Here is a 23,259-nt window from a genome sequence, read left to right on the forward strand (position 1 = left end):
TAGTCGGACATTCAGCGTATAGACTGCCATTTGGTTTGACCGCCCTGGGCACGGACCGGGTCGCCGCCACGGAGACTGCAACCCCCAGCATCCACAAAAGGTCCGGTTCCGGGTATCCCCACACACACACGACCCAGGGGGCGCCTCATACACACCATGTCACCAAACAGCACAGGGAGTATCTGTAGCCCTATATACAGGCCCACTGACTGATTACAAGATTGTAGACACCTGTGGTGCTAATTAGTGGACACAACTTAATTTAACATGTCCCTTTTGTCATATTATTTTCAGGGGTACCATCATTTCTGTCTAGGCCTATTTCATGAGTTAAATTTTTTTTTAAATTCTGTGGAAGCAGGGTTGAAAAGCAATGTCTGACATTCATTTGTTCATTTTCATAGATTTGTAATTTATTATTACTTTTGTCAGATTCAAGTTATTTCTGTGACCATTGTGGGTTTTTCTTTCATTAAACGAGGGGTACCAATTATTTTGACCACGTGTGTAATACATTTGTGAGGCCTAGTCCCGGTAAGTTAGTATGTTAGTGTAGGGAGTACAATTGGGGGAGAAAGGTTGAACTGGATATACCTAGGTCTTTATTCAACCTATGTTACTATTTACTCCAGTTTTGTCGGGAGGAATGGGGCCAAATTCCGACCAACTATTGTGAGAAGCTTGTGGAAGGATATCCCAAACTTTTTACCCAAGTCCTTCAGTTTAAGGGCAATGGTACCAAATACTAATGAAATGTATGTAAACTTTTTGACTTTGCAGTAAGTAATAAAAATGCCTTAAAACATTCTCTCTCTCTCATTATTCTGGAATTTGGCAAATATTAAAAATTATGGTAATCCTAATTGACCTAAAACGGGAAAGGTTTATTCTGATTTCAAGTCAGATATTGAGAAAAACATGCATATGTGTCTTTTTATATAGTGTACGTAAACTTCTGGTTTCAACTGTACATATCATATAAAGAATTGATGACTTATCATTTTGATGCTTGTCAGTAGAGATTGCCTCTATGCCTCTGCCTCGACATGTTTCGCCTGTAGTAGTTCATCAGGTGTCCAGATTTATGTTCATAAGAGGTGCAGATGCTGATAGGTGATCATAAGCCCATTGTGGTATGATAGCAAGCATTAAAACTCCCCTCAGAAGATAGTATCTGATTTTCTAACTTAGGTTCACAAAGTATCAATGGTCTAACTAGGGACATACAGGAAAAGTGAGGGAGAGCCACTGTGGAGTGGGGTACCAAAACCTCGTTCTCTAGAGTGCTAATCTCCGCTGTCCAGCAGGGCGAATATAGCGGATACTCTAGGGTCTCATAGGTTCCTATGTGGTATGACCTGAGTTGACCTGAATTTTAAGGGTTGTATGTATGCTATCAAATTGCAGATATCAAGGTATTATTTTATTCAACTTTCTTTGACCTGCATGCCCATATAGATGCTTTTAGGAGGGTTTATTCTACTGACAGATTCCCTTTAACTAATTACTCTGTCTTGACTTGTATAATCCACATTCCACAAGTTGGTTCTCCTGATTTCCACTTTGTTATCCACATAATCCACTAACATTAGCTGTCCAAGCCCAGATACAAACACGTGCACATGTTAGGGCTCATTCAAATGTACCTTTTTGTCACTGTGACAATGTTATGTCATGCGATCCCTGCGGCTAATCACAGCTCTTCCTTCACTTGACATCCAGAGGAAGTGAGAGAGCAGCAGTTCTCACTTACTCCAAATGTCTTGATTTGTCTAAAGGAGGGGAGAGTAAAGGCAGCGATGACTGCCTGCAGAGATTGTGCGAACTAATAATGTCACGTGAACCACAGAAATCCAGTGCCAACATCACTGGAATGGCACTGGAGGTGAGTATAGTGGATATTTTTTTACTGGAAGGAAACATAGGGATTCAGACTTCTTAAACAATCCCTTTAATACACTTTTTTTTATTCAATTCTTGGGCATGTGTGTAAATGCACAAATATAAAATATGAGCTTTTGATGGGCTCATGTAGGAAATGTAGTTTTTCTACAGTATATGCTATACTTTGGGAACTGTAAGAAACAGATACCATTATAAGCTATGTATCTTTGTTCATTGTTAACTAGACATTTATTAGTTTTTTGGGAAATGTTGTTCTGTTCACTACTATATTTTTATGAAGGCATATTGGATCAAGTAACTATTTCTTTGATAGCAATAATCCATTTACACAGTTGTATTTATTCTCACTAGATTGATGAAGTGTGGTGCATGAGGAACTAAACAGTCATCTAAGAGACTAACTACACTGCTCAAAAAAATAAAGGGAACACTCAAATGACACATCCTAGATCTGAATGAATTAAATATTCTCATTGAATACTTTATTCTGTACAAAGTTGAATGTGCTGACAACAAAATCACACAAAAATCATCAATGGCAATCAAATTTATTAACCAATGGAGGCCTGGATTTGGAGTCACCCCCAAAATTAAAGTGGAAAAACACACTACAGGCTGATCCAACTTTGCTGTAATGTCCTTAAAACAAGTCAAAATGAGGCTCAGTATTGTGTGTGGCCTCCACGTGCCTGTATGACCTCCCTACAATGCCTGGGCATGCTCCTGATGAGGTTGCGGATGGTCTCCTGTGTGATCTACTCCCAGACCTTGACTAAAGCATCCTCCAACTCCTGGACAGTCTGTGGTGATGTTGGTGGATGGAGCAAGACATGATGTCCCAGATGTGCTCAATTGGATTCGGGTCTGGGGCCAGTCTATAGCTTCTATGCCTTCATCTTGCTGGAACTGCTGACACACTCCAGCCACATGAGGTCTGGCATTGTCCTGCATTAGGAGGAACCCAGGGCCAACCGCATCAGTATATGGTCTCACAAGGGGTCTGAGGATCTCATCTCAGTACCTAATGACAGTCAGGCTACCTCTGGCGAGCACATGGAGGGCTTTGCGGCCCTCCAAAGAAATGCCACCCCACACCATTACTGACCCACTGCCAAACCGGTCATGCTGAAGGATGATGCAGGCAGCAGATCGCTCTCCACGGCATCTCCAGACTATGTCACGTCTGTCACATGTGCTCAGTGTGAACCTGCTTTCATCTGTGAAGAGCACAGGGTTCCAGTGGCGACTTTGCCCATCCTGGTGTTCTGTGGCAAATGCCAAGCGTCCTGCACTGTGTTGGGCTGTGAGAACAACCCCCATCTGTGGACGTCAGGCCCTCATACCACCCTCATGGAGTGGGTTTCTAACCGTTTGTGCAGACACATGCACAATTGTGGCCTGCTGGAGGTCATTTTGCAGGGCTCTGGCAGTGCTCCTCCCGTTCCTCCTTGCACAAAGGCGGAGGTAGCTGTCCTGCTGCTGGGATGTTGCCCTCCTATGGCCCCCTCTACGTCTCCTCGTGTACTGGCCTGTCTCCTGGTAGCGCCTCCAGCCTCTGGACACTGCGCTGACAGACACAGCAAACCTTCTTGCTACAGCTCGCATTGATGTGCCATTCTGGATGAGCTGCACTATCTGAGCAACTTCTGTGGGTTGTAGAGTCCGTCTCATGCTACCACGAGTGTGAAAGCACAACCAACATTCAAAAGTGACCAAAACATCAGCCAGAAAGCATCGGTACTGAGATGTGGTCTGTTGTCCCCACCTGCAGAGCCACTCCTTTATTGAGGGTGTCTTGATAATTGCCAATAATTTCCATCTATTGTCTATTCCATTTGCACAACAGCATGTGAAACTGATTGTCAATCAGTGTTGCATCCTAAGTGGACAGTTTGATTTCACAGAAGTTTGATTTACTTGGAGTTATATTCTGTTGTTTAAATGTTCTCTTTATTTTTTTGAGCAGTGTACATTATAAAACTAATGTAAAGATTCATCATGGCCTTCTCCTTGTAAGGTGTTGAATAGATTCAACTGTTTTGTACAATATTCTGCAGAGCTGTCAGGGACTTTCAGAAGTCCTTGTTTAGAGCAGGAAAGAAAATAGTGTTACATTGTTAAGTTGCAGAAATGCAGAAGAAAATATATTACCTTACAAATTTTCCAGCCAAACTCTGCTGTGACTTTGTCTTAAGAAGCAGCAAAGCAAAAGGAAAACCTTTAGCATTTGCTTGCTTTGCTTAGAGTACAAAGAGTGTTATGGTGACATGTGAAGAATACGGAGTTTGGCTAAGTCTCAGCTTCCCTAAAGCGACCCTGTTAAGAGAAATCTAAATCCTTGTTTCTACTTCAAGGTTTCTTTTCATTCCTGTATAAAATATGCAGCTTCCAGTGGTAGAAGTGCATTAAGCGAAGAATCAGAGTCTTGAAAGGTACACTACGTCTTTTTGGTAGCACTGTGGCTTGACCTCAGCAAATGCAACTCTTAAAGCCAACATTCCACTGAGTTGGCTCAAAAGTGCCTGCTAATGAAGACTTTCATTACTATTTCCATCTGGCACAAAAATGAGAGAGCTTGCAAAATGTTACACTGATCTATTCTATTGTATCTTTGGGCCGGAGCTCTCCATAGGTCACGCATGCTTTCTTTCTTGTACAGCATAATGTTTCGCTCGGCTGAACAAAATAACAACAGTAGCGGGAGGTTATTGTATGCGCGGAGCATTTCAATGTTGTGTGTATGTACTTACTGGATTATTTCTATTAAAATTATTTTTAGTAATTTTCAAAAGAAATGTATAACAATTAACAAATCTCAAAAAAACTGTAATAGCAGATGTTATAATACACGAGTCATATCCAGTAAGAACTACATCAAAGAATGTGCTGATTGACAACAGTAGTTACCTTGATATATTAAGTGATGTATATTATAAGGGTATTGTTCCGGAGATATATTTATATACATATTGTGAGCCCTCGTGGGCAGGGTCCTCTCTCCTCCTGTACCAGTCACTCACTCATTTTGTTCAAGATTATTGTAATTGTTTTTGCTATGTATTCCCCTTTTTCACATGTAAAGTGCCATGGAATAAATGGCGCTATAATAATAAATAATAATAATAATACATATATACCTGTATATATAGTTAACCACAACGATTAGCTGACCAAGCAAAAATACCAACTGTTTATGTGTCAATAACAAATATAAAACCTAAAATAGACACATCAACCAAAAAGTATGTATAATACGTGATAAAGTTTATTAGATACTCAAGATTAAAACATAGAATATCGCAATGCGGGAAAGGGACTAAAAACTGAATAAGAGAACACACACAGGGGTATATATATATATAGATAAATAACATTCATGTAAATAAAAAACTTAATAGGTGACAATATAACTTAGTGATGAAATGGTGGGTGGTGATGTGATATAAAGATTAAATGGATATGTATATAGGTAAATAAATAAATGAATAAATATTTAAAGTGCACAATATACCAATTCAATCAAAATGTCAAAGTATCAAAATAACAAAAAGACATAAAAATAAGACTATCCAATACTCAATACATGAATGTACAGAATAACAGTTCATATAAACATGTGTACTGACCCCAAGTGTGTCTCACATCCGACGCGCGTTTCGCTGTTGCTTCTTCAAGGATCCATTCGATCTTTCCATATCCTTGAAGAAGCAACAGCGAAACGCGCGTCGGATGTGAGACACACTTGGGGTCAGTACACATGTTTATATGAACTGTTATTCTGTACATTCATGTATTTATTTATTTATCATTCATCTATTATGACTTTGGTGGTTTCTGCTATACTATTGAGTATTGGATAGTCTTATTTTTATGTCTTTTTGTTATTTTGATACTTTGACATTTTGATTGAATTGGTATATTGTGCACTTTAAATATTTATTCATTTATTTATTTACCTATATACATATCCATTTAATCTTTATATCACATCACCACCCACCATTTCATCACTAAGTTATATTGTCACCTATTAAGTTTTTTATTTACATGAATGTTATTTATCTATCTATCTATATATATATATATATATATATATATATATATATATATATATACCCCTGTGTGTGTTCTCTTATTCAGTTTTTAGTCCCTTTCCCGCATTGCGATATTCTATGTTTTTATCTTGAGTATCTAATAAACTTTATCACGTATTATACATACTTTTTGGTTGATCTGTATATATAGTTACAGTAGCAAAAGTATTCTGTTATGTATGAGATAAAATATAATTGGAATAAAACCAAGTAAAAAGAGAGGGAAAGTTTATCCGATCAATGTAAGCATATGGCCTACGGTACATAATAGTAGGAGCGTTTTTTATATTTCTTGATTGGATCAGGTTCCTAGTGCTTCCACCTGCGATAAGACGATGTAATTTCGGTCTTTTGCTTGGTAAGAGATAACATACTATTTATCTTTGTAAGAGCTGGTAGAATCTTAACAATATTCTTTGTTATATGAAATGAACCATAAAGCATTAAAAAAAATTAAAGTTATAGACTTTTCTTCCCTAGTGACAAAGACTAGTTCCTTGCTCTGTATCTAAGTATCATTGCCAAGACAAAATGGGTTGTATGGTCCCCATGGTTCTTAGCACCTGTGGCCCTTGTCCATCTAACCCTCTGCTACTATTCTTTAAATAGTTTACATAGTTAACATTGATGCAGTTTGATTTTTTACATTTGGAGTTCAGTGGTCTTTCTGTGGTTGCTCGTTGATTTCCTTGAGGGGTGTAATAGGCCACATGGACCCTCTCTATAAGCTAAGTGTAAACAGTTCAGAAAAATCATCTTCTTAAATGTATTACATACAAGAGCTTTCAGGTAAATTGTATATCTAATTTCCCTGTGGATTGCTGCTAACGTGGGCTTCAAAAGCTAAATGCCACACTGGCTTAATTTAAAGAAAGGTCCACCAGAGTGGAGCTGGATTCATTTTGATCAAGACTTTGTATAGATGGCAATAATACTGTATAATGCCAGACATTTCCTATTCTTGGAAATGTGGAAAGCTCAAGGAAAATGTGTCCTTTTGTGATGAGGGTCTAAGGGGGAACACTTCTCCCTATGGAAAGTTACATGCCTGACATGCCAGGGTAAGTACACTTATAAGTTGTGCAATGTTTTCTGGAAATTTAAATATGCAAATTGTATCTTCAAAGAGGAAGAGGACTTGAACTCTAGTGCCACCTATTGGAAGTAGCAATCCTAAAAGTCAATATCGACCCTTTATCAAGTCTTCTCACATAACTCAAGATAAAAGTCAAACCATGTATTGGCCATACAATGCTCCTCTGAGAAATTAAATATGCAAATTTTCTCTTCAGAGAGGAAGAGGACTAGAACTCTAGTCCCATCTATTCGAAGTAGCAATCCTAAAAGTCATTATCGACTCTATTTACTGTTATTTACTATTAATATTTAATTTCTCATAGGAGCAGTGCACAGCCAATAACTCTCCTTACCCTGGCACATCAGGCATGTCACTCTCCATAAGGAAAAATGTTACCATTTAGACCCCAGTCTAAGCAGCAAAAATAAGATCATATGCTTTGAACTGAGGAGGGGCAACACATGTATGCAAATTCAGATTCTGGGTTGGCTTCTATCCTAAGTAATGGGACAAGGCTCGTTAAAGGATCAAAATTGACTTTTAGGATTGCTACTTCCAATAGGCGGCACTAGAGTTCTAGTCCTCTTCCTCTCCAAAGAGACAATTTGCATACTGCTCTCATGAAACCTTGTCTATGGCACGCCTACATACAGCATTATTATGACCACATGCACAGAGCCTAATACACACAGATACAATACTGATGTATATTCAGTTATCACAGTGTGTTTTAAAAATAAAATAACCTCCACAAAATATTAATATTGTTTAAGTCCAAAACAATTTGGGCAAAAAACAGTATTTTGATGACAGATGCTGTTTAAAGAAACCCCCACTCCTGCCTTTAGTCTTCTGAATTCCAACTATGCCTAATTATAATTGAAGCGGCACTTAAAAAAAAAAGTGCCTTTAAAGTTGGTTGCTTTTAGTCTCCGAGGCTATATTTGTGCAGTGGGCCTCTTTTTGGAGAGTGGAGCTTATAAATAATTTATTCAATGAGACAACACATTTGCTGCTGTGTAGGTTTATAAAAAGTCAGTGCAAAATGTTATTCTTGTATTGCTGACATTATAAATACTTCATGTCTCGAAGGGCTGGAAATTCTGCCATGTACTTCAATAGCATTATGACTTACTGATCCTGTATGAACTCTGGATTCTGTTGAAAAAATGAAATAATAATTTTAAAAATGTATTATTCTGAACAGTTCTTTTCTATACTCAAGGCACACAATACACATTTCAATGGAACAGGACAATATATGCAAGGCAACAAATACTAGGATGTGGCAGTGTTAAGATCAAAGACTTTAAAAGTCAGGACAATAAACGCTTATGTTTTCCCCCCAGCTCATTGTCTCCCATTAATTAGAATGAAAATGAGCCAATTTGCATATTTTCCTAGGGATCATTGCCTGTGGGAATCCCTGTGCTAGCTTGATCTCCACAAGGAGAATCTGAACACCTGAGAACAGTAATTAGGATATTATACTAACCATACCAACAGTGTGTCATTTATAAAGAGTAAAATGCTGGTCAGTTAGTGGTGGCAGACAATACATAACATACATAGTTTTCTATGTTTTTATCTTATTTATTTCTTGTTGATTATATTGTTTATATATTATTGACAGATAGGCAATTTACTGAGAAAATAAAAAAAAACACTAAAAAACTCAAAAACCCACTTCAGAAACCTGGCAGAGTCATCCCAGTCCTGTTTCTTCCCAAAAATTGACATTACTGTAATCCGGAAAATTATTAAATGGGTTGTCTGGTTCTGGGCTACAGGTCTGCAGTCACATACTGCGTGCTGTGAGGATTCATTGGTTTTGGTACTGGAAGCAGCCGTAATATGACCGTAAGTGTGTGATTTGCATACAGTACTTCCGTCCACATTCCAACTAGATGTGTCCGGCCTTGCTGAATTGACTTGCATTAATCGAGGCTGCACACGTCTAGTCTGCATGTGACCGCATGTATGCAAATCACAAATTTCAATCACACACCTGACGCCAGCAGCGGAGAATCCTCACAGCTCGGAGTGCGTGATGTGAGGATTGACAAGTCTGCAGACATGGAGAGTGACTGCAGACTAATAGCCTAAGGCTGGACAACCCCTTTAAGTTAACCTCTTTTTATCCTACAGTACAATCATTTTTTCACAAAAAAGTATAATTTTAGAAGTTATTATCAGCAGCATTATAATACCTTTATATCACCCAAATATGTAGAACATCTAAGTAATAGGATTTGCATTTAGACTCTTTTTTCGAAAAAGACAATTTCAAAATAATTAAACTTACCTGCTGCTTGTACTGAGGATTGAATATGTTTATCTTTGTTTATACCATGAAATATTAATAAAACATGATTGCACTTTAAGGTCTTTTGTTCTAAAAACCATTACAATATAAAACAACATGACGTGAGAAGGTATGGTAATAAATATTTAATATATGGGCTTGCAAATTCCTATACATGCAGAATGATCCTTATGTACTTTGCTAACTTAAATAAAATCTTACGTAAGATCTTTTTTTTATTAATAGTTTTACTTCTTATGTCCAAATATTTTACTAGCCAGATGTTCAATAAGTTTTGTGTTATATAAAATATCACATCTTTCAGGTTATTTTTAAAGGGGCCTCTGAAAAATGACCCTTTATCTGATTGGTGCTATAAGCAACTTCTCCAATTTACTTTGCATAAGTTTTAATAAATGTCTCCCACTCCTCGCAACTCAAAAAAAGCTGAACTGAAAAGAATAGTTCCTGCAAGATGGAAAATCGCCTTGCAACAAACCAACCATTTCTTAGCAATGCCAGCATGTTTAGGTCTCAGGATGGGGACATGCCTGGTTGCCTGCCATTGCTGGCAGGACAATGTGTGTGTGTGGCCAAGTTTTTTTCCTCGTTTACTTGTTCAGCTAGTTTGCATACTTTTTTTTCCCCACAAGGAGCATTGCCTATGAGTATGTCTCTATGCACCAGCTGGTTCTCTTCAATGAGAACAATTACCCCCAGAGCTAAATTGTGATATATTAGAATAAAGATATTTATTTACAGCCCTTAAAATATATTTCTTGGGAAATGATAAAAATAATACAAATTTAAGGAGTGACTCTGAAAAACTGGAAAGCTTTATTTATTAATTTTGATATAGCAAAATTGACCAGAAAAATTCAGCAGTTTTAGGAATTTTACAAGCTGTGAAAAACTTGATGAATTAGGTAATTTGTATAATGAGTCCTGATAGAAACAGAAATTTATACCACAGTAAATCCTGTTTCCAAATTCAACCCCAAGGCAAAACTTAAAAAAATCAGTTTTGGCTACAGATTCAACCACTCAGAATCCGTTTTCCACTTTCGTATGTTGCCATAACTATGATTCCTACAGTCCTACTTTAATAATTGAAATGTAGTAGTAATAAAACTCGGCACTCAAAAGGATATGTTGCAAAACAAGGTGAATTTATTTACAGTATCAGTCCTTAGATCAACAGCTAGTTTATAACGTTTCGGTCCGCATGGACCTTCATCAGATAAATGCTGGGATGTTGAAGTGGAAGATGAGTAGTCAATACTCATTGGAGATGACACTTAATCGGACTGAAGGTGGTAGGAGGTATGTCTGAGCTGGGGTATGGTGGCTGAAATAGCTTCCTGACTGTGGCTTTCAGCCATCATACCCCAGCACAGACATACCTCTTACCACCTTCAGTCCGATTAAGTGTCATCCCCAATGAGTATTGACTACTCATCTTCCACTTCAACATCACAGCATTTATCTGATGAAGGTCCATGCGGACTGAAACATTATCTACTAGCTGTTGATCTATGAACTGATACTGTAAATAAATTCACCTTGTTTTACAACTTATCCTTTTGAGTGGCGAGTTTCACTACTACTACTGGTACGAATTGGAACCTTACTCAGGCATCTCATCTATCCCCTCTGGAGTGCCATTTATGATTTTTCTACTTAATAGTTGAAATGGTCATGGCTGGTATTGCCATGACACACAACCTATATAGCTGTTTATCTCTATCTAGATGGGTAGTTGAAGAAATTGTTATTTCTGGGTAGGATAATATTGTATGTCATGGTGATATTTATCTTAAACTAGATACCCATGTTGGACTAATAAGCTATATGAATATATCATAAACTACCCTTTCTGCTGTCAGTTTCACAGCGTGCTGTGTAATAGCCTATAAATGTATATCTTTATAGTGCTCTGTTGAATGTGGAAGTGGAACCCAGCAGAGAGATGTCATTTGTATTCGCAAAGCGTCTGATGGTTTTACAGTGGTGAAGCCACAAGAGTGTTCCTATCTGGAGCGGCCTCCCAATCAGCAGTCCTGCCTTCTCAAGTCCTGCGGCGCAAAATGGTTCTTTACTGATTGGAGTACGGTAGGTTATTGTAAAGTACTGTATCTACACTCGCAAACATGCTTATACTTTATATATTCTGCTTGCACAAAATGATCTCCAGGTGGTCTTCAGTAAATGGCATGCACAGGTTGAGATCTTGGCTCAATTGAATCTTTAAAGGAGGTCATTGAGCCAAGATTTCAATTGTCACTGGCGCCATTTTATTGAAGACCGCCTGGAGATCAATCTGTGGTGCCCGCGACGTGGACACTGCTGGTGTGAACTTTCAACGGAGGTAGATCACTCACAAAGCACTGACCAGTCATACAGACAGTAGAGGCAGGCAGAGGGGCCTGGGCATGAGCAGAAGATCCTTCCCACCTTCCCACCCCTATGCACCTAAAGTTTATTACACCAAAACTTCAAATGCTGATTAAAAAACAATAGCCATACAGATCTATTCACTAAAGGTATCTATTTAATCTGTATAACAGTGTCATTATTTACTTTAGCATGCAAAATCATGCTGACATGTTCTCTTTAACTACTTCACTCCATTACTTTTGATGCATCTTAGTCATTTTTCCTGGTGTTTGCTTACATGTTTATGGGCAAATTTTGGGCCTTTTAACATATCACTGTAGTTTAATTGTGCTGTCTCTTTCTAATTGTAGACTCACTGCTTTCACATATTCAGTGTTGTGAACTAGCTGTAGACCATTGCAAAATGTTATGGGTTTTAGTGATTTCTTTCAGCAACTTCCATTTTGTTCACCCAAGATCACAGCATTTATGTGGGTAATCACATTCTCTTCTGCATTCAGCACATGTAAAGTCAGAATAATTCTGAGGGGATGCAGTGTGACCCATTTCTATGCAACACTGAACAAAACACCTGACTGTTGCTTATCTCTTTTCTATTCGACATACTTTACATTTTTCTCTGCAGCACTTCCTACTGTGAAATTTAGTGTTGAATTAAGGTTATTTACTATGATTTGAATATTACTTCTTTTAAAAAAATTCATATTATAACAAAATCCCTCTATGTATCAATATTAAGTTTTTTAATCATAACTGATTGATATGGTAAAGAGGTAAGATGTTTGTATGGTTCTAGTGTAATAACCTATTGACAAGCTACAATAAAGGGTTTCCTAAAAAAAAACGTCACAAGTAGGTCCGGGTACGTTCCCTTATAGCCATTATGCCTTATGTATTCTGAATGTGCTTAGTATTTCATCATGTGACATCTAGCTTCTTGACAAAATATTTGTAAAGCTGCAAAAGTTTTAAAAATGTATATAATTTCAATTAATTTTCTGTTCCTCTGTGATATGTAGTGCTCCAAATCTTGTGAAGGTGGTTTCCGGGTTCGTGAGGTTCGGTGCTTGGCAGATGACATGTCACACAGTGATAAATGTGAAGTGGAGCTTAAACCAGGGGAAAATGAATCATGCAACACACAAGAGTGCATTCCAGAAATAGGTAATTATATCAGTTTAATATTCTTCTAGGAAATGATTAAAGGGGTATTCTCAAGTTATCTCTTGAGCATGGAGCTTTCCAGTCTCCTCACTTCCTGCTTTCTGACAGGGGTTGTGCTTTCCTCCTTGGGTGACAGTTCTGGTGAGTAGCAGAGATGTAGCATTAGTAGAACTATAAAGCTCAGCACAAGTTCTGCTGTAACACATTCAGATTTCAGTGGTTTGTTCTGGAATCTACTCTGTTATCACTGTATTTATACAGAAGATAACAGGGCATTTTAACAAGCACACAGCTCAGTGAGAGCCATGATTAGGAGACGTGCTCTGGGAGAAGCCAAAGCTGGACTGGTGAATTTGCAAAATTAATAGCAGCTTGTTGGGAGGCAGAGCGAGGTGAGCAGCCAACTGCTGTATACAAATCAATAGGCTAAATAGAGGTGACTGGGATGTTAGGAGTTAACCCTTCTCCCGGAATGTATAGAATTTAACTACTGCACACTCTCGACCAGGTTCTAGGCAGACATTAGTGGCCAAGCTCTTCGGAAGCCAGCTGTAAACTATGAAAGAGAAAAGCTCTTATTGCAGAAAAATGACAGACTGAAAAAGCAAGTCAATTGTAAACTTGCTTATTTTCATGCTTTCTAACGAATTAAAGAAAGCAATTTAATAACTTAAGACTACCCCTTTCAATCATGAAACACTACCAAAAGTAATTACAACAAAATATAGTAAAAAGATTACCTATTGTATAACTTTTGCTATATAATGTGCTAGTCATTAGCTAGCCCAGGCTAACAAAGTTTAGCACACAGGAAATATCCTCTATGTAAGGTTTGTATGTTACTATCTACGTATAATGCTTTCATTCAGAGAAATATTATCAAATAAGGTGTCGATACTGCAGCAGCATAAAAGTGTTATACTGATGGAAAGATATAATAGGAGTTGGTTATTTTTTTACGCTCTCTTCACACTAGTGTTTTGGCTTCTTAAACAAATCTTAATGAATCTAAATCAACTTATAATATGGTCCATCAGGTTTTCATTGTGTCCAATACTTTGTCAAGAAAAAAAACTGCAGCCTAAGTTACTTTCAACAAGGCCGAAATCCCTGATGAAAAACAGAATGTCATTCAATATTTCGACATTTGTTTAATGGGAATCCGTCATCAGATTTCACAATGCAAACTGAATACTTTGTTTTAAACAGATTTCTTAGACTTGATGAGGTTGCTCTACTTACTTTGTAAATCAATTGTCAGAGTGGCTATATAATTCTTTTTTTTAAATTTTACCACATGACGCTAAAATTATCACTTTAATAAGTTAATCTTTGGCTTTCGGTTATCTTATTATTAAACAGCTAAGGAGAAAACTGCAGTCACTCTACTTGACTAAAGACTGCTGAATTATGGCAGTGTGCAATATGCACATTGCCATGATTCCCCTCTATTCCCATGAAATTTGCATAGTTGGAGTCACATGTCGACTAGACTCTCCTGTGATTCTCTTAAAGCACTACTCCAGCCGTTTTCTTTATTTAAGCGCCTTAGTGGTATCACTAGTGTAAGTTACCTGCCCTTAGTATTATACTTACCAGCTATTTTCCTGACATTGCTGCGGATTGGATCTACCGTCTCTTGACTGCAACTTCTGACTGACTGGAGGTCAGAGGTAACGGTCCCAAGCTCTCAGTGTAAGTCTATGAGATCCTTGTTCTGCCTCTCATAGACTTACATTGAGTTGTGATTTCCAGATTGCCCAGCAATCACTGGAGTGATCCGGCAGGTCACAAACTGCTGGAACCCAACTAGAGCATTGCCAATAAAAGACAGCAACCGGTGAGTATATTACTAGTGGGAGAGATTAGTGACACCGTTCCAGCGGTAAAATAAAAAAAAATTGCTGAAGTGGTGCTTTAATGTTTTATTGAGAGAAGCTGAAAAGAATCTAATCGACACATGAACGCAACTATACAAATTACATACATTCAGTGAAGTGACCGCCTACTTGCATGGGGAATACAGGAGAATCGTGACATTGTGTGCATTGCACATTAGTACGAGTCAGCAGTCTACAGTTACATAGAGTGGCTGCAGATTCTTGTTAGCCCAGAAAATTCCTTTAAGTTTTAACAGCCATTCTAACATGGATGACTAAAGTAATTAAACCAGCGCCATCAGGATCTATTTAATATCCTTACAGGTACTCTGTAAAGGTATGTGCACTTGTATTCCATTGAGTCATATTATAAAAACAAAAGTATACAGTAGAATTGGTGTGAATTAATTTGCAGGACCTGGTCCTGCGACCTCATTGGTAATCTGTGGATGCCAGATGGGAGCCTGAGAACTACCTCCTTCCTGACAGCACCAGCGGCTCTTTTGATTAGGATGATGTCACTCCAGATCAGCTAATCAAAAGAAGAGCTGCAGCTGCTTGGAAGTAGGAGGCAGTTCTCAGAACTCCTGCCTAGCGGTCACAAATGTCTGACATGGCCGTTGGACTTGGGTCCTGCAAATTGATTTGCACCCTCTAGTGTACAGCATTAAATAACATAGCAGCTTGCATGTGGGTACATCACAGTTTAGGTATTTTAGTGCATTTTTTTAAAGTGCATCCCTACGATATAGCTCCCAAACATGGTATGAAAGGGGTCTTTTATATTATATTGTTCTAATGTATTTAGAATATGTGTTAACGCTAAAAGTAAATTTCAAAATAACTTTAACATCTACTACCATTTCTATTAATATTGTCCATTTTTCTTAACAGATGAGCAATGCAAAGATAAATACTACAACTGCAATGTGGTGGTTCAGGCCAGGCTTTGTGTCTATGCCTATTACAAGACTGCTTGTTGTGCCTCCTGTGTGAAAGCGGCTAGTAGGCACTCAGGATTCATAGGACGAAGATAACAACTACTGAACCTTTTACCCAGGACGAGAGGCAGCAAAACAGTGACAATTATTGATCCGACTTCCATGCCTCTGTTTTTTTTAGTAAAAACTTCTTATTTTATGCCATATGGGACTTCAGTACCAGCGACATAGCTCTTTAAATGGTCACAACTTTTATAGTAATGTTTGACTTTTTTTTTAAATAATCTGAGCGGAGAATTTTTCACACTATTTTGAACTTGACCTTGTGCACACTGTTGGAACAATACCCATTCTTCACCATTTAGAAGAGCCAAATAAAGATGGCACAGATTTGGCATCTATTTTTTTACTTGGAATAATTGTGGGTATGTTGTGTTTTGTAAATATTCAAGAAATTGCTGTAGTTTAATTAGATTGGGATGTTGGATTAACAATCTTGTAAATAATGATTTTATATATAAAACGGAAATGCTGCAGTCTTTCTTTTTAGTACGATGGAATATTTTGGAGTATAAATATGTTGGTTTATTGGTAAATGTCCTAAAGGGGTTGTACAGCTAAAAAAAAAAAAAAGTAAAAGCATGCAGCTTACTCATATACTGTTATTAGAAAATGTCCACCAGTATACCACCAGTGTTATGTATGAAGGGGGCTGGCTGACTGGCTCATGTAAATATCTAAACCGATGCTCTACGAATGGGGCTGGCTGACAGAGCGTCGGTATAGCTATTGACATGAGCCTAAGAATGGGTCTGGCTGACTGACTCATCAATTGCTAAACTGACGCCCTAAGAATGGGGCTGGCTAACTGGCTCAAATCAGTAGCTAATTCGATGCTCTACAAATGGGGCTAGCTGAATGGCTCATATCAATAGCTAAATCGACACCCAATAAAGGGGACTGGCTAATCTACTGAAATGAGTCCGTCAGTCAACCTCCTTCATACATTGTACTGGTCGTGTCCAGAAGATTTCTGCTGTATTGAACTGAAGCCAGATGTGGAACTTCGGGATGCGGGTCCGGCACTGACAGTGGGACATCTGTAGACCGTATGTGATAAAGTTGTATAAACACCTCCTAAAGATTTATTTTTGTAGCTGGACACCCCCTAATTTGTCCAGATTACATCATGGGACACTATTTGTATCTTAGAAGCTGCTGATTTTAAATGCATTGTAACTATTGTCTAAACCTATTTTTATAAATATCACATTTACATTCATTTTTAAAAATCTCACATTTTTGCATTCCTTGTTCCCTTACATGTGCTCTGCTATATGCAACTTCTGCTAAGGTAGCAGCGACTCAAATATTTTCAACCTAGCAATAAGGGTCAATTTTTTTTTAAAGAAGCACTCCTCCTCCCATCAAAGTTTTTATCCTCTTAATATATTGCAATCATATTATATAGCTCTGTGTACTTACTATTGCTCATTTTTCCGTTCTACCCAGTTAATTCTTCTCTTTTCCATTAGGTCTATGACATCATGTGATTAAAAACAGACTAATAGTGTTGAGCGAGTATGTTCTGTTCCGAGTACGCTCGGGCCGAGCTCCGAGTATTTACAGATGCTCGATGAGATGGTTGAATCACTCCCGTGTGCATGATTTGCAACTATTTGACAGCTTTATTACATGTGAGGAATGTTTAGGAAATAGACATTCCTCACATGTAATAAAGCTGTCAAACAGTCGCAAATCATGCACACGGGAGCGATTCAACCATATCACCGAGCAGCTGTAAATACTCGGAGCTCGGCCCGAGCATACTCGGCGAAAGGGTTAATAGAACATACTCGCTCAACACTACAGACTAACTGAATCATTCTAAGCTCTATGTAGAAACAGGAAGTCTCTTTTCCCTGCATGAGTCATCATTAGAACTACAATTCTGTGTCACTAACAAAGGGAAACCATGAAGAGAGATAAAAGGAAGGGGTAGCAGCTGGGTCAAGGATGGAAGAGGAGGCTTCCTGTTCTACATAGAGCTTTGAAGGATTTAGCTAGTGTGTTTTTAATCCCATGATGTCATAGACCTAATGGAAAAGAGAAGAATTAACTGGGTAGATAATATGATGATTGCAATACGTTAAGAGGATAAAAACTTTGATGTGAGTGCTTCTTTAAATAAATTGAATAGCATCATTAATTGCAGGCTACGTTACATCCTAATGTCGTTTTATTAAATACTAACGCTTTTATTTTACTAATGGTCCCCTAATACCTTTTGAATTGTCTTCATGGGAACCCCAGCTACAATTTTTACTGTTTGGTGAAATCTACAATCTACTAAATGACATTACAGTGTTTTCTTTTCAAGTTCTCGCATAAAAACTATAAGTGTATAAAAATATTTGTATTGCTCTTAATGGTTCATTTTTTAATGTTGAGGTTACAAAAAAACATTTATTTTTGACAAAAATTCAAGATGTTTTACGAGGTAAGAAATAATGTCAGCTTTCCTTCAGAAGCTCTGCTGTTACACATGGACCATGGCTGGTATTAAAATTAAATGAATACTGCCATACCAGACATAGCCCAGACAGAAGAGCGCCACTGCATATTTATTTTTTATTTTTTTAATGTCGATTCATATAATACATGATAGCCAAGTCTGCAGGATCCAGGTTGTGTTAGTGTCTCTAGCTCACAGAGGAAGTTTCCCGGGAGAGTTATAAACAGAAATTGTCTTGGTCTTCATAAGTTCTCAAGAGTGAAACCTCAATTTCTTTAGCGCATAGAGAGATGTATTCAATTGTATTGCAGAAAGCATTTCATAAAACCAGTTGTATCCACAGGTATACATATATTTTAGGCACTCCCTGCAAATCCGCTAAACAGGAGCAGCGGGAAATAAAACAACACGGAGAAGCAATTAATACTTCTCATAATAGTTTATGCAGCCACTATAGAAAATTCAGGCTTTCGCTGGCTGCACAGCCGGAGTTCACTCTGTACACGAGCTCTGGGCATCTGTCAGTCCTGCCGTTTCAGCAGTTAGGTTGTTTGTGAATTAAATTCTTAGCCAAAAATTCTCGACACCGCTCCTGCATTCAGTAACTGTTTTCATTTTTAGAATACATCACAAATGATCAATTCTGGACTATGGGACCATTTGGGTGATAAAGTTTACTTTTATTCGATTTTAGAATCTGCAGCTAGGATATCTGAAAGATAGAATTTTGGGGGGAAAAAATACACAATTTAATTTACATATTCTATAGTAATAAAATAAAAACCAAACTTTATTACTCAAAAGCAAAACTGTCAGTTGTCCTTTTTTTTACTAGTTAAAACTTGGAAATGGTGCATAATAAACATTTTAGTCTGAAAACCAGTACAAGATTGTGTTTAGCTAGTTAAATTGCATGTGATTCAAAACAAATTATTTAACAGAGTAGGTAAAAAAATAACATTAAATCACATTATATAAAATCCTTATAATATTGTTTGCAATTTTAATCTTGCACTCTGTTTCCAAAAATTCCAGAAATCCCAACATTGTCAGAGTTTTTAGGTTTGCAATAATGTGTAATCTGTAGAAAACTGCAAATATGCATGCAATTTAATAAAACCCCATAGAAATACATTGAACAATATTTTTATTATGCCCAATTTAAGGCCATCATTTCATAAGGACAGGAGCCTCTTCTATTTGGTGATGGTTGAGAAAATTACAGCAGACTTTGCTTGAAATCTGCTTAATTCATCCTCCTACCTCTAAGCTAAAGGTGTATACATTGCAACAGATACACTTCAACACACTATTGCCCACTACTTTTCTAGGTGCTTTTTGTGCCACTTTGGAAATGCTAGTTGCTCTTCATATTGTGATACCCAGAAGACCTCAAATTATCTGCTACCAAAATGCTTCCCTCCTCACCCAAACCTGAAGCTTTAATAAGTAGTAATTAAAGTTAGCTCTTTTCTCAAGGACTCATCAGTACACCACTTAGCGGAAGACACCATTGGCTAAATGGTTTCCATACATCTGTATTGTATACACTATAAGCAGTCTACAGGAGAAATATTCCAATTTGCATAACATTATAAAAGAAGCACTCTATACTGTATGAGACCCTGTAATTACAAATGATTAAAGTACCACCCAGCAGGTTTTTTTATTGCAACGCTGGAGTGGCGCTATTAATCATCTATGTTCCCTGCACCTAGTCTTATACTTACCAGCTGCCATCTGTATCTTTAATCCACGCTGCTCCGGTCAATCTTCAGCCGGTTATGACCTGCCGGATTGCTCCCGTGTTTGCTGGAGTGAGCCGGAGGTCACAAATCAATGTCAGGCTTTGAGGCCAGACTGACGCTCTCATAGACTTGCATTGAGAGGTTATGACTAGTGTTGAGCGAATTTGTTCGGCATTTCAAATTCGGGTTCGTGTTCGGGATTCCAGCTTGTTCACGAAAAAAAATCTGCTCCGCCCATGAACATCTCTGATTTGCCACGCTGTCACGCAGCGTGGCAACAGGATACTGGTTGGCCCGCGACTTTCTCCCAAGTTTTTCATTTTGGCCCTGTGTGTGTTTAAGTTTGACATCCCTGATTTAGGGCTTGTTCACACAACCATATTTTCTGTCCGAGTGCTGTTTGTGGAAGAAATAGATGGCACTTGGACTAATGTTATTCAACGGGGCAGTGCAGATGAGCAATTTTTTTTCACTGACCAAATGTGTGTGTGAAAAAAATTGCAGCAAATACGATTTTTTTTCCATAAATTGAATGAGTGTGCAAAAAGAAATCGGATGCCATAAGGAGCTAAAGTATCACATCCGATTTTTACGGATATATTGCAATTCTATAACATCAGAAAAAAAACACGTGCCAGGAACGAGGTTAAAAACAAGTAAATATTATTAAAAAATATCAAACTTTTATTTAAATAAGATTTTAAAACAATAGACACATGCAAACACCGGGTACAAGTAAATAGACTAAAATTTGGTGGGTGAGCTGTTGTGGGAAACCCATATAAACAGTTATACATACATACGGTAAATTCATAAATGGAATATTAATATAAGTGGAATATAAATTATACACACACACACACACACACACACACACACACACACACACACACACATATAGATACAGCTCTGGCAAAAATTAAGAGACCGCTGCACAGTTTTCTAAAAATCACAATCTCTACATGTCTGACAGCCATTCCATTCCAGTGTCTGTTGAATTCCAACCAAAGTCCACCTCATTCTACTTAATGTGCTTCTGATTAGGTGATCATCTGAACCAAATCTTATGTAATGAGGGAAAGTATAAAAAACACTGCTGTGGTCTTCACAATCCTCTTGCAATAGGACAAGCTGGATGGCAAAACAAGTGCTAGGAATAGCCCAAAAGTAATTTGAATGAAAAAATAACTTTTAACTATGCCAAAGGAGTTGAAAAGGAAAGTCTTGAGTGAGGAAAAGAAGGGCTCAATTCTGGCTTTACTAGCAGAGGGATACAGCGAGCGTCATGTTGCCTCCATCTTTAAAATTTCGAAGACAGCAGTCCATTACAACAAGGTCAAGCAGCAGACATTGGGGACAACAAAGCTACACACCGGCAAAGGGCGAAAGAAACTCTCCACTGACCAGGATGACTCATCTTATTCAAATGTCATTTAGCAACTGCGGGATGACATCAGGTGACCTACAAAAGGAATGGCAAATGGCAGCTGGGGTGAAGTGCACGGCAAGAACAGTTCGTAACAGGCTCCTAGAGGCCTCAAGTCATGTAAAGCTAGAAAAAAGCCTTTCATCAATGAGAAGCAAAGGAGAGCCAGGCTGAAGTTTGCCAAAGACCATAAGGATTGGACCATAGAGGACTGGAGTAAGGTAATCTTCTCTGATGAGTCTAATTTTCAGCTTTGCCCAACACCTGGTAGTCTAATGGTTAGACAGAGATCTGGAGAGGCATACAAGCCACAGTGTCTTGCACCCACTGTAAAATTTGGTGGAGGATCGGTGATGATCTGGGGATGCTTCAGCAAGGCTGGAATTGGGCAGGTTAATCTTAGCGAAGGATGTATGAATCAAGCCACATACAAGGTTATCCTTGAAAAACACTTGCTTCCTTCTGCTCAGGCAATGTTCCCCAACTCTGAGGACTGTTTTTTTCCAGCAGGATAATGGCCCATGCCACACAGCACCACATCAAGACCGTGTCATGACCAGCCCAATCTCCAGACCTGAACCCCATTGAAAACGTCTGGAATGTAATCAAGAGGAAGATGAATAGTCACAAGCCATCAAACAAAGAAGAATTGCTTAACATTTGTGTGCCAGGAGTGGCATAAGGTCACACAAAAGCAGTGTGAAAGACTGGTGGAAAGCATGCAAAGATGCATGAAAGCTGTGATTAAAAATCATCTTTATTCCACCAAATATTGATTTCTGAACTCTTCCCGAGTTAAAACATGAGTATTGTTGTTTCTAAATGAATAAGAACTTGTTTTCTTTGCATTATTTGAGGTCTGAAAGCGGTTTCTTTTTTTTATTTTTTTTGATGATTTCTCATTTGCCGCAAATAAATACAAAATTTTTAGCTTTGAATTTTGGAGACATGTCAGTAGTTTATAGAATAAAACAACAATGTACATTTTACTCAAAAATATACCTATAAAGAGAAAAATCTGAGAAAATGAAAATTTTGCAGTGGTCTCTTAATTTTTGCCAGAGCGGTGTGTCTGTGTGTACTGAAAATATGTCTTATATTCTAGGTTCTTCAAAGTAGCCACCTTTTGCTTTGATGACTGCTTTGCACACTCTTGGCATTCTCTTGATGAGCTTCAAGTGTTAGTCACCGGAAATAGTTTTCACTTCACAGGTGTGCCCTGTCAGGTTTAATAAGTGGGATTTCTTGCCTTATAAATGGGGTTGGGACCATCAGTTGTGTTGTGCAGAAGTCTGATGGATACACAGCTGATAGTCCTACTGAATAGACTGTTAGAATTTGTATTATGGCAAGAAAAAAGCAGCTAAGTAAAGAAAAACGACTGGCCATCATTACTTTAAGAAATGAAGGTCAGTCAGTCTGAAAAATTGGGAAAACTTTGAAAGTGTCCCAAGTGCAGTTGCAAAAACCATCAAGCGCTACAAAGAAACTGGCTTACATGAGGACCGCCCCAGGAAAGGAAGACCAAGAGTCACCTCTGCTTCTGAGGATAAGTTTATCCGAGTCACCAGCCTCAGAAATCGCAGGTTAACAGCAGCTCAGATTAGAGACCAGGTCAATGCCACACAGAGTTCTAGCAGCAGACACATCTCTACAACAACTGCTAAGAGGAGACTTTGTGCAGCAGGCCTTCATGGTAAAATAGCTGCTAGGAAACCACTGCTAAGGACAGGCAACAAGCAGAAGAGACTTGTTTTGGCTAAAGAACACAAGGAATGGACATTAGACCAGTGGAAATCTGTGCTT

General features: G+C 38.1%; 1 protein-coding gene across 2 annotated transcripts in view; it reads left to right on the forward strand.

Moving 5' to 3' along the window:
- The window catches only part of THSD4 (thrombospondin type 1 domain containing 4), a 922,628-nt gene extending 905,294 nt beyond the window's left edge, over nucleotides 1–17,334 (forward strand). Inside the window, exons 16-18 of one of the 2 annotated variants that reach the window (XM_073652947.1) lie at nucleotides 11,315–11,494; nucleotides 12,799–12,943; nucleotides 15,718–17,334. In XM_073652947.1, the coding sequence (XP_073509048.1) occupies nucleotides 11,315–11,494; nucleotides 12,799–12,943; nucleotides 15,718–15,860 (468 nt within the window). In that variant the 3' untranslated portion in view covers nucleotides 15,861–17,334. The remainder of the gene's footprint in view (nucleotides 1–11,314; nucleotides 11,495–12,798; nucleotides 12,944–15,717) is intronic. The other variant, XM_073652948.1, reaches the window with a different exon arrangement.
- Nucleotides 17,335–23,259: the final 5,925 nt, after the last annotated feature.

This window comes from Phyllobates terribilis, unplaced genomic scaffold (assembly GCF_046119375.1).
Source record: "Phyllobates terribilis strain yellow unplaced genomic scaffold, ASM4611937v1 Scaffold_11__3_contigs__length_659146591, whole genome shotgun sequence".
In the NCBI taxonomy this organism is placed as follows: Eukaryota; Metazoa; Chordata; class Amphibia; order Anura; family Dendrobatidae; genus Phyllobates; species Phyllobates terribilis.